General features: G+C 36.4%; 1 protein-coding gene across 6 annotated transcripts in view; it reads right to left on the bottom strand.

Annotated features, from left to right (window-relative positions):
* The window catches only part of KIF2A (kinesin family member 2A), a 58111-nt gene that overhangs the window by 14046 nt on the left and 31032 nt on the right, over window positions 1-13033 (bottom strand). For all 6 annotated transcript variants that reach the window (XM_074932755.1, XM_074932754.1, XM_074932752.1 and 3 more), the window contains exons 8-14: window positions 12897-12951; window positions 8888-9050; window positions 5445-5535; window positions 5213-5276; window positions 4698-4789; window positions 4315-4457; window positions 3391-3595 (exon numbers count right to left, since the gene is read on the bottom strand). In XM_074932755.1, coding sequence (XP_074788856.1) covers window positions 3391-3595; window positions 4315-4457; window positions 4698-4789; window positions 5213-5276; window positions 5445-5535; window positions 8888-9050; window positions 12897-12951 — 813 coding nt within the window. The remainder of the gene's footprint in view (window positions 1-3390; window positions 3596-4314; window positions 4458-4697; window positions 4790-5212; window positions 5277-5444; window positions 5536-8887; window positions 9051-12896; window positions 12952-13033) is intronic.

Raw genomic sequence — 13033 nt, 5'->3', positions numbered from 1 at the left:
GACCAGTCCTCTAAACATATGAGTTTGATTTGAACTTGACAATAATTTCAAGGGTCTTGAATACAAATGGAAAAAGCTGCGTAATGTTTTTGGGCATAAAGGAAAAAATGAAAACTAACATATCATTGAGAAACTTGTATCTTCTTGTACTACTGTTTACACCTCTGCAAGACCTACACTTATTTTTATTTCTCCTTCACCACTGTGTGGCTTAATTCCAACCAGCAGCTAAACACCACACAGCTGCTCTCTCACTCCTACCCCCTCCCAGTAGAATGGGGAGAACTGGAAAAAAGTAAAATCTCTGGGTTGAGATAAGAACAGTTTAATCATAGAACCATAGAATGGCTTGACTTTAAAGGGACCTTAAAGATCATCTAGTTCCAACCCCCCTGCCATGGGCAGGGACACCTTCCACTAGACCAGGTTGCTCAAAGCCCCGTCCAGCCTGGCCTTGGACACTGCCAGGGAGGGGGCAGCCACAGCTGCTCTGGGCAGCCTGTTCCAGTGTCTCACCACACTCACAGTAAAGAATCTTTATCTATCTACATCTGAATCTGCCCTCTTTCAGTTTAAAACCATTACTCCTTGTCCTATCCGTAAACTCCCTGACAAAGAGTCCCTCCCCATCTTTCCTGTAGCCCCCTTCAAGTACTGGAAGGACACTCTAAGGTTGCCCTGGAGCCTTCTCTTCTCCAGGCTGAACAACCCCAACTCTCTCAGCCTGTCCTCATACGGGACGTGCTCCAGCCCCCTGATCATCTTCGTGTCCTCCTCTGGACTCACTGGAGCAGGTCCATGTCCTACCGGCAGCCCCAGAGCTGGACACAGCACTGCAGGTGGGGTATCACAAAAGAGGAGTAGAGGAAGAGAATCCCCTCCCTTGACCTGCTGGCCACACTTCCCTTGATGCAGCCCAGGATATAGTTGGTTTCCTGGGCTGTGAGCACACATTAATGGCTCATAGTCAGTATTCTATTCACTACTACTCCCAAGTCCTTCTCCACAGAGCTGCTTTCAATCCACGCATCCCCCAGCCCATATTTATGCTTGGGATTGCCCTGACCCATGTGCAGGACCTTGCACTTGGCCTTGCTGAACTTTATGAGGTTTGAATGGGCCCACTCTCCAGCCTGTCCAGGTCCCTCTCAATAACTAAAATTAAATAAATTACAATAACAACACTATTGTATTTTTATTACTATTAATAATTGCAATGAAAGGAATATAATAAGAAAGAGAGAGAGAATATAAAACCCAAAAAACCCCAAATGGTGCACAATGCAAGTTCTCATCACTTGCTGACCGATGCTCGAGCAGTGATCCACCTCCCCCAGTCCACTCCCCAAAGTTTCTATACTGAGCATGATGTTCTGTGGTATGGAATAGCCCTTTGGCTAGTTCTGGTCACCTGTCCTGGCCCTGCACCCTCCCAGCTTCTTGTGCACCTGCTTGCTGGCCAAGCATGGAAAACAGAAACATTCCTAACTTAGGACACTCTGCATAGCAACAGCTAAAACATCAGTGTGTTACTAACATGATTCTCACTCTAAATCCAAACCACCAGCTACTAGGAAGAAAATTAACTCTATCCCAGCTGAAACCAGGACACCCATGTAATTTAGATCACAACTGCTAGTTCAGCAGGCAGAACCTCTCACTGTAATTAAAAAGACAAGTTGTATGAAAATGAACTGAGTATGTCATACGAGTATTGCACTGAAGGCACTAGCCAGTACAAAAATCAACAAGCATATGGGGAAAAAAAAAAAAAAAACAAACCAAGAACAAACCAGCTTTATTCAGTTACATTTGGAAACAAACGATAATGTCAACACAGTGTTGCCTGCATTATTTACTTTGATGCTAAATCAAAACAGGCCACAGTTTTGAAACTGTTGCTTGCAATTTTTCAACATGACATACAATTCTGTAATGATGCATTGTAAATTACAGTTTTATGGTGTTTTGTGAGATCTGCTTATAGATAGATAAAAGTATTCTCCCAAGTTTATATAGAGAATTAAAAAGTAAGCACAGTGATTTTGGGGTTCAGATTCTTTATATAAAACCACAGTGCTGGTGCTGAGAGTAGCAAACCTAAGCAAAACTAACCAACAACAGAGATAAGTTCTGAGACATTCAAAACTACAGTTTACCCAGTTGAGACCAAAACCTTACTTTCCCTACTTAGGCTGAACACCTTCCAAGAGTTTTAAAACAATAAAAAAAAAGCTCATATGAATATTTAAGTAATATTTCTTAACTCTCCTGATGTGTCCTGGCTTAACGTATGAAAATCTGTGTCATGGTTTAAACCCAGCTGGCAGTCAAACACAACTCAACTGCTCGCTCACCCTCCCTGCCCCAGGGGGTGGCAGAGAGGATTGGAGGGGTGAAGGTAAGGAGACTCATAGGTTGAGATGAAAACTTTAATAACTGAAGTAAAATTAAAATAATAATGTTAATAATAGTAATAATAGAATACACAAACAAGCAATGCACATTGCAATTGCTTACTACACACCTACTGATGCCCAGGCCATTCCTGGCTAACAGTTCTGGAAAAGATCCCAGAAGAGACCCCCATCCCCAATTTCCTGGCCCACTCTTCTCTGAGCACATTGTTGTATGATATGGATTATTCCATTTGTCAGTTTGGGTCTGGTGCTCTGGCTCTGTTCCCTCCCAGATTCTTGTACACCTGCACACCAGCAGGACATGGGAAGTTGGAAAGTCCTTGATAACATCAATGCATTATCAACAGTCTTCTCATAACAAGTCCCATACTGAATCCAAAACACAGCACTATTCTAGCTAAGAAGAAAAATTACCTCTATCCTCACTGAAACAACAACAAACTGTAAAGTGACTGTATCAGACAATTGGCTAAAAATGGATTCCAACTTTTTACTTGTAGCTTTTTCTGTATATGTTGCTGTTGGGTTGCTTTACTGAATTAAAAGCAGTAAATAAACATAATTTCATTTTTTATTAGAAAACAAAAAAATACTGGGATCAGTAAGAGTATTTCCAGTTAGTATTTCAGACCTTGAGTACTAAAGTAAGTCATCTGTCCTCCCATTTTACAGATATATCAGAAAAGTCTTCAAAAATTCAACCATTGAGGACTTTTTGTTGATGTTTTTTTTGTTTTTTTTTTTTAAATTCATGCAAGTTGATAGCACAATGTTTCTGCAATGTTTCTACTTGGTAGTTACCAAGTATTCCTTCAGGCATTTAGAGGAAAAATCAATACCTTATTTTACCTGTCACATCAGGAGACAAGGTAGACAAGCAAAGCCTGCAAAAAAACTCATTTTAATAGTCATTGCTATTGTATGTAGAAGGCTTCCACCTCCTCAAAGACAATGGAAAAATTTCAGTTACCTTGAGTGCTAAAAGGCTCTTGTTAATTTCCGCACCTTCCAGCCGTGTCTGCCTATCTGCGCTGGAAGTATCTGCTCCTCTTTCATTGCCAGCCAAATCAATCAGAGAAAATTTACCGTGCAATTTCCCTTTCCTTCTGAGAATAATCTGAAACACTGCATGGCTTCGAGATGAGTGTGCATTTGCAGATGTCTGGCCAGATGTCCTTTAAACAAAATGAGAGAAGAGAAGCACATATGAACAGGCAAAGGACCATACATGTGAAACACACTACCCTCAGAACATTAGTTTTTTCAGGGCAGAGTCCTGTATTTTCTCACGTGTTGACAGCATATCTAATGTTCTTGTGAAGACTAGAGATACAACCCTAATAATTGGATGTACCTCTTTTTCCATGTCTTCAAGGAGAAATGGAATATTAGTAAAATTTTACCTCCCTTCTAAAAGCAAGAATAATCAGATCTTCAAAGATTTGAGATTATCAAAGATTACATGTAAAATGCTGATGGCATTTTTATCTGATCAAGCAGCAGTCTATGCACAAGGCTAATTTTAAAAACAATGAAGCTGGATTCTTAAAAAAAATTTAAAAATTATGCTTAACCTCTGTCACTATATATCAAGGCCTTTCAGAGCTGAAGAATCTGGCAGTATTCCAGATTACAAATGATGTGAATTTAAATCAGTATGCTTACATAATGCATTCAGTTCACATCCTGTAGAAAAATCAGTTATCTCTCTCTAGGAGACAGAGAAACTCTAAACATCTTTATTTAAAAGACAGGTGGATTCCTTATTTGCAACCAACATTGTCAATAAAACCACTGATTATTAAAAAGCCATCACTATGAAAAGACCCACCAAAAAATCTTGTTCTGATTCTTTAATGTACAATGAAAAACTGGTGTAAGCTGTGGGAGGTACCTGCAGCTGTTGCCTATTTCAATAAGCTTAAGAACATCTTCAACACATTTGACTTCCCGTTCCTGTAATCCCACTACCTGGACTTGCTGTTTACCATCTTCTAACACTCTTAATTTTGTCTTCCTGTTCAACAAGTCAAAAACCTTAAGGAAGGGGGGAAAACATAACAGTTAAAGAGGAGCTTTAAAAGACAGTTTTGTTTCAAATCCCGTTTCAAAATATGCAATGCATTCCATGGAAAAACAGGATCGGAAGGTAAGTGTAAAGAATTATTTGAAATAAAGCTTTTTGTACAAAGAGGAAAAAATTCTTCTAGGTAACAAGCTCAAATTCTTGTTTGTGAAAGAAATTCCCCCTTCATCAGAGAAAGATCAGGTACTTACCTTACCACTGTAGATCTCAAAAAATGTTGCATATACTTGAAGTTCTAACTTCTTATAGTTTGGTTTCTTTAGCATTAAAAAGACATCTCGAGCTGTGAATATGTTTCCATAATAAAAAGAAATCTCGTTACGTATCTGCATTTAGTGAAGACTCATTAATGCATAACAGTCTCTTTTACAGTATCTCTCATATTTTGCATGTATAACAGATAGGGTCAGTCAACCAAGTCTAAAACACTGCAGTTTAAACGGCCACATTACATCCAAAGATGCAAAAGACCCCAAAATTATAAACTTAATTAACCTTCTGTTACATTTATTACATTTTTTTGAAGTTATCTATATATACATTTACTTTACTGTGCAAAGACTACACATCTAGGAACTACTTTTGATGTTACCAAAGCTCCACTGTAAAGTAAAATATATAGACCCTGATGCTTGTATGGCAGGGAGCAGAAAATTTATTGATCTCAACTAGATTACAAAAAGACAACAAACCAATAAAATCTCACCTGCAAGTGCATATATTCCTTTAGAACAATCCTGGTTCTTTCCTGAAAAGTCACCACCCATAGTCTAAATTTAAAAAAACAAAACAAAACAAGGTCAAAAATACACTATAAAAATCATAGAACTGTAAAAATCATAGAACTGTAACATTTGTATTTGTTCCTTATTAAAACTTATGTAAGTGTATCATACATGAGAAGTAGTGTATTGCTGACATGTAGAAGAAATACTTACATGGGTTTTTCCACTCCCTGTTTGCCCATATGCAAAACAAGTGGCCATTCCCCTTTCAAATATGGTCTCCACTAACGGTCGAGCTGTAAACCTTAAATGCAAAAAACAACAGTACTTAAGACACTGAATTACTTTAAGTTGCCACTACCACAAGATTGCTGTAAATATTAAGGCCAGAAGTGACAAAACTAGTCCCGTAGTTTGAGAGGCCACAGGACATGTCTACATTAATTGCTGAATTGGAGAGACTACCAGCTAAAGCTAAGGCATTAAAACAACACAAACAATCACATAAAACCTATGAACTTGCCTTCATTTATTCTGTAGTATTATTGTCCTTTAAACCCTAAGAAAAAAATTTCCTTTGTTTTAATGTAAAAAGCACAGCTGACTACATGGAGTTTGGAGCTCCCTAAAGAACACAGAATTAGAAGTAGAGCGGCAGAGCAGATAAATACTTAGGCTTTGCCAATACTAAAATTCTGCTATATTTTTGGGTTTGTTTTTTTTTTACCTCCCCAAATCAGCTTCCAAGATTAAATTTAGAAGACAAGTGGCCAAAACAACACTCACTGCACATTAGTATTTTGAGAACATACATAAAAAAGGCTCAAGAAAAGCTCTTCAGAATGGAAATATCTAGTTATCGTGAGTATTACTTGATGTGTTAAAAAAAATATTATCCAAAGTATCATTTTTCTATTTTAGAGAATTAATTTTTACTTTAAAAAACACAATTATTGTTCCTACTTCAGCTGCTTGTCACCATTATTTCATTAAAAACTCCAAAAGCAAAGGGTAAATTGATGAAGGGTTACCAATAGAGGTAAAAGACTCTGCAAAAATCTCTTTCAAAACTTTTTCCAGGTGTTTACACATAAAGTACCTTTAAGTAACAGAAACAGGAACAATTGTTTACAGAAACATGGAGGTGTTACAACTTACTTTCATTCTACTTTCGAACAAACACAAGATCACTTAAAAAATACTACAGGAAAGACTAAGCCATTCAGCAGCCAAGGGTTAGGCAAAAAATCTAAGTTTAACTGAATCATGAATTTTCATCAAAAATATACCAGACGATTCCTGATGACACAGTCTTTCTTTTTTGCTGTTTCTAAACATATACCTCCCTTGTCTTCAAGAGGATATTTCCATATTTTGATATTTGTTCTTTTTATATATATAAAAGACAAAATTTCATAAAGTCCATCCACCTAAGGAGCACTCTGATTATCTCTGTTTAACGGAGTTTGAAATGCCTTATTTTGATTTATAAAAAAGGGATTTAATATACCTATTTTAAAGCAAGGCAAAATACAAACATATTTAGAAAAGTTTTTATAAAGTGTTATAAGACTCCAAATGATACCATGCCAGAACAGTCCAATTTACTTTTACTAGAACCTTTATTTACAATCTTGATCTTTCAGAAATGTAAACTCTGATTCTCCTTTAAAACTCAAAAGGCACACCCATTCAAACCAGTGCATGCTTTTAAATATTAACAAAAACTTGCAACTTAATGTTGTGACTCACAGATTAAAAAATACTTAAAATATAGCTTAAACATAATAATAGTATTAATAATAGCAGTAGTAATAACAAGAATAATGACAATGATGATGTACTTTTCTCTCTCAAACTGAACAACATTTTTCAGTATAGAAATACACTGAATCATTTTAGCGTAATAAGAGAAAACTAGAGTAACTCGCTACACTTTTTTTTCCTCCCACCGTGACCCTTAAGTTCTGGTGAGAGCAGATGACAATAGCCATCTTGCTCTTACTTCTGTTATTGCAGTTGGCCTTGAAGCAGATTGCCCTTCAAGTAATAATCAGTATTATGCCATATAAGGGAGAAAGTCTGTACTGCTACACAGACTACAGATTTACCATGTCAGTGTAAGTACAATCACGTTTCAAGATCTTCCTGTATTATCATTAATGTATTATGTAACTAATAAAAATTGTTTGCAGAAAACTCAATACAAAAATACAAGACTGTATGCCAAAAATATCCCTCACATTTGAACGCTATGCTCATAAAGCTCAGTAACAAGAAAGAGGGAGATTAGAAGAACTGATTGTTAAGCAGGAGGTGAACAATTTCAAGAGGCACACTTCACCAGCTAGGTTGCTCTCCTGAAGCTCTTCAGTATCAAGAAAGACAAGATGCTACCAGTAGACAATCTTTAGAGACAGAGATCTCCAAGCGCACAGCTTTGCTGTTTAGAAGTCTTTTGTGTGCATAAAATAACAGCCTATAGATTTTCCTTTTGTCACCCTTCTCCTCCAAATTATATCAAGCATAAAACAGAAATTCTAATTTTCAAGGCCTTTTAGTAATTATTTTACTATGAATTTTCTGTTATCCACCAACAGGATGTTGGTGTCCAACATCTATCAGGACACGATCCTAGCTTGTGCTTCCTAGTTGTTGTATTAAAAACAAGAATTCAGGTATTTCTCTGTCACTACTCCTTAAGGCTACAGGAAGCACTTTACAAGCATAAGGAAAATTATCTTCATTAAATTATTTTCTAATACCAATATTCCCTGAAAAAAGCTTCACAGTATTTAGACTGTGTACAAAGATTATGACCTGTCATGGTGTCTATCCTTGCCTGACACTGTATCTACTCCATTTATTGACTTATACAAGGTCAAGAGCTACTTCTAAATGCATTTTTAAAAGTGCTGTGTGAATTATTCTGTGCCAGCTGTGGAAGTGAAACAGAAGTATAAAGGAGAAAATGGAGACTGAAATACCTTGGGTCTGAAAACAGATGTGTGTCTTTGTTGCTGTTGGTTTTAAATCAGAAAGATTCAGCATTTTGAGCAAGGTAACTTAGCTCCATGCACCTTCATGTTACCCCAGACAGATTGCTTCCAGCAGCCAAGCAAGCTCAGTTATCTCAACAATACAGCAAGATAACCTCTCTTGCTTTCTTTGTACTATTTCCCCACCCTCTCCTGCTTTGTTTCCATCTCTTAATTATATTATATTCAAACTGCAAGCTCTTTTGGGGTTAGGCTGTCCTTTTCTTCCAAGTTTCCTGAAGACCAGAAGCCATGATTCAGGTTCCTCAAGTGCTGCACATACAATAACTAATAAGACAATAACCCTGAGGCAAATGGAGAGCTCATGAAGTTGTTCAAATATTCAGTAGCTGAGGAAGCAGGCAATAAACACTAAAGCCTGGAAAGCAGCAGGACTTAGAGGAGGACTAAGGTCAAGGGCGGAGGAGATGACACTGCAGGTGAAGAATTCAGGATGTTAAAACAAAAGTAAACAGGCAAAAAAAGTTGAGGTAGCCATATACATATCTGGTAACAGAGAGAATAAGAACAGTCTATGACCAAAGTGAGCCCACATGTATTCACACAGGAGATACATGAGAGAAAAGATTCACAAAAAAATAAAGCATATACACATACCTGTAAACCATTTCATTAGGAGCCGTGTCATCAAAGGCATAATCAAAACGAAAAGTTTGGTTTTCTAGGTACCTTGTTAAATCCACCTTTTGTTTTGGTTCGTGTACCATCACAACATCTTTACTAGGAATTGTTATTACATCAAGGTCTTTCATTAAAGTTTCTATAAAATAAGTGAAATATATATTTAACTAGCAAAACATCATTATTTTTTACATTTTTTCATTGTTCACACTCTTATAACATCTCAGATAACACAGCTCCTCCAGGTAACAACACTGCAATGGATCTGGGCTTCCGATGACTAGATAGTAATCTGCTAAGTAAAAGACTTCATTTCAGAAGTCTAGTCATCCTGTCCTACCAATTGCTAGAAATGAGAGGTTGTACAAAGCTGATAAGGAAAACTAAGATCATTAATTACAGCATTAGCATTGTAGCTTGTCATGTATTCTATAATAACACTTTGCATGGATTTGAGTTCTTTTTCCCCATGGCTTCTATATGTTTTACAGATTACTGCCATATCCTTTGAGTCTTCATAAATAATATCTCTACTGGAGAAGCTGGATACTGAAAGTCCTATACTTCTTGGACTGTCAAACTTGAAAAAAACAAAGAAATTAATATTCTTATGATAATCAGCTCTATTTTAAAATTGTATCTTTTTATTTTCCCCAAATCCTTAACATTACAGTCAAATGTTCACAGCTTTCTATTTTGCTTTTAATTTACACAGACTTTTTCATTTGTGTATTCCTCCTGGAACCTAAAGTATACATCTTTAATATAGCATTTATCTAAATTATAATCCTTACTAAAAACTACCTTGAAAGCAGAAAAAGCTAATGATCCTTCCTATCACTAGGAATGCAGAAAAGTTACTGTCCTGGTTTCAGCTGTAATAGATTTTATTTTCTTCCTAGTTCCTGGTACAGTGCTGTGTTTTGGATTTAGTGTGAGAATCATGTTGGTAACACGCTAATGTTTTAGCTGTTGCAAAGTAGTTGTTAAAAAGTTGTCTTAAGTTAAGGATGTTTCAGTTTCCCACGTTCAGCCAGCAAGCAGGTGCACAGGAAGCTGGGAGGGAGCACGGCCAGGACAGGTGACCTGAACTAACCAAAGGGCTATTCCGTACCATAGAATGTCATGCTCAGTACATAAACTGGGGGGAGTGGGCAGGGGGGCACATCACAGCTCAGGCATTGAACTGCAGATGGCGAGCAACTGCATTGTGCAACACTTGTCTTTTCTTGGGTTTTATTTTCTTTCTCTTTTATTATATTCCTTTTCATTACTGTTAGTATATTTTTAAATTTTTTTTTTATTTATTAAACTGTTCCTAACTCAAGAAGTTTTGTTCTTTTTTTCAGTTCTCTTTCCTATCCCACTGGGACAGTGTCTGCATGGCGCTTAGCTGCTGGCCAGAGTTAAACCACAACAGCCATCTAGATGCAATTTCAGCAGCGAAATCCCAGGTTATAATTACTACACAGCACTACAATTTACTACTAATTGTTGTATTAGATCTGAGTCAGCAAAACAGAGAACCCAGTGATCCATGATATGCACAAAAATAAAGATCCTTTGTGTGTACAGTCAGGATCACTAATGTGTCCTACTTACATTTCTATGTAAAACTTAAGGCATACAGTTCAAGAACTTGATGTGGCTTTATACAACCAGATAGAAATCTTTTCATCAGTTAACATACTGATCAAGGGTACAATGTACCAGTACAATGTACAAAACCAGTACAAAGGTTACCATTGTATGACATTACACACCAACAGAAATATGCATTCAAGTCACTATAACAAATTTTTCAACTGCACAGCAATGAAATAAAATCTAAGTATTCTGCAGTAATCACAGAGAAGAAATAAGGAACAGTGATGAAGAGAGATGTATGACAGTCAATCCTGTGCAGCAAAAGCTTTTTTAGTTTAAGTAGTCAAAAGCTGTTTTTTCTTAAACAATTGTTTGGAATAAGACATGTAATTGCTCCCAGCTATTTGTTATGACAACCTGTATTCCTTGCTTGACAAAAATTTGGAATACTGTCTCTGAAACCCACCATACATTTCTCAGTTATAAATACATGTCACTGAAATAACATCTTAAAATGTCAATCTGAACACCTACTTCCTGCAAAGTCAACATACAGAACAATTGATGCTGAGAACACCTAAAGATTTTGGTGATAGTTCTGTGTTTGTGAGACTGACAGAACTAACTAACTAAATTTTTTCTTTTCAGGGGGCTAAACACTAATATCTTTGATTCTTTTATACTCTTCAATTTTAAAATGTGGCATAAGAAATACTGTTTCTTATGAAGTGTGTGTTTTCAGAAGACTGTACAATGTGGGTACTAGATTATTTTGGTGGTTCATCCCTGCGTAGATTATTTCATGGATACCTTTTTACTATAGATTATTCTTAAAACTGCAAAATAAATTTAGTGCCAACCTCATTTTTACTTAGACACTCATCTTCTTATGAATACCTCCTAACTATTTTTTTTAATATCTCCAAATCATTAATACCTAAGATATGCAACTTTCACAAAATCAAATCCTACTTCTGAATCCTAACTCATGCCCCATGACAACTTGCTTTCATTTACTGTAATTTTTCTTTTTACACCTTCAGCACAGGTAGAAGGTGACATTTCCTCCAGATATATCAGACTTCTAATTCATATTTTATTATAGATAACCTCCAATGCTGAAACAGAAATTCAACTGCTACCAGATTTATACATGGAATGACCTTACAAAATAGGTTGTGCAAAATAGTTTCAATTAACCAACATCTAGATTACGCATTCATTTCAAGATCAACAAAAGAAAAAATTATGGGGAATAAGAGAACAATAAAAGTAACAAAAAAAATAAAGTAGGGGAATCAGCAATGTGGAAGAAAAAAAAAAAAAAAGACAAAAACTAACTATGTATTGGTATCAACATATGTTTTCTCTTTCCCATACAATTCTCCTATTTTCCTCTGGATATGCTCCAGATAATCCTCAGGGGGTATTTCTGACAATACAAAAATAAGAAATGTATCTCATGTTATTTCAGAGTCAGAGCTATGCTCTTTGAGTCCTTTACCTAAACGAAATATAATAAAAAGAGAAGAAAAGAAACATCTTTCAAAACAAAAGTCATCTTACTTAAATGCTGGATTTAGACAGGCTGCAATCCAGAAGCGTTTGCACGCTTAACTTCCTGCTGAAAGTAATGAACTTCATGGAAAGATTGGGATTCAACTGGAATTGAAAACCTGAAAGTGTTTTTTGTAATACAGACTCCAGTCTGATGAGCAGGCAGTAAAAAAAAAAGTTGTAATAGTAAACACATAAAAAAGCCACTAGGGAGTCATTCCAGTACCTAACAGTTTTTAAGTGGCATTTCATAGGCCCTAGGGTATCTTGCCCAGCCATGAGCAGCAGCTCCAGGGCATACAAGTCTCCAGTTTGTTTGTAATCCACTAACCCTGTGAGGATGCCATTGGGCACCTAACATGCCATAAAACATCAGCATTTAGGCATTTGAATTGCTACCTTGATGTCTGATTCAAGACCATTTGAAAATGTAAAAATACAGTACAAAAAATGTGTAATGCAAGTTTTCACTGGGTAGCTCTCTGCTCAGGAGATCAGTTGAAGAACAGTTTAAAAGAATGGTGATCCTAACGCAATGTAAGAATACTGAAGAAGTTACAGTAGAATTAATTCCCAGATCAACTAAATACATCCTAGATGACCTTGGAAAAAAACTGCAGTCTCTCTACCTCAGCTCCCAGTCCATAAAATGGTGACACTTAAACTACTTTTCTCCCCGGGTTATGACAAGTCTAGGAATTTTCTGGGTCTGTCACACATATTGTCTAGTATAACAGTCTGACCTTTGATCAGTATTTTTAGACATCTTTAACACAAATAATACTAATATCAGAATCAACTTGTCAGAGAAAATATTCAGCAAAATCTTCAATGGCCATACCTTTTCTATTGAGTGGTCGTTTTCGTACACAAACACATATCCTGTGCTCATCAATCTACAAAGGAAACAATCTTCAGTGAACTATACCCCAATTCCAGTTATATTTTACTTTATTTTAGTTCTGTTCTTGAATTAAT

Source organism: Athene noctua, chromosome Z (genome assembly GCF_965140245.1).
Source record: "Athene noctua chromosome Z, bAthNoc1.hap1.1, whole genome shotgun sequence".
NCBI classification, from domain to species: domain Eukaryota; kingdom Metazoa; phylum Chordata; class Aves; order Strigiformes; family Strigidae; genus Athene; species Athene noctua.
This window is presented reverse-complemented; position numbering and strand designations above follow the sequence as displayed.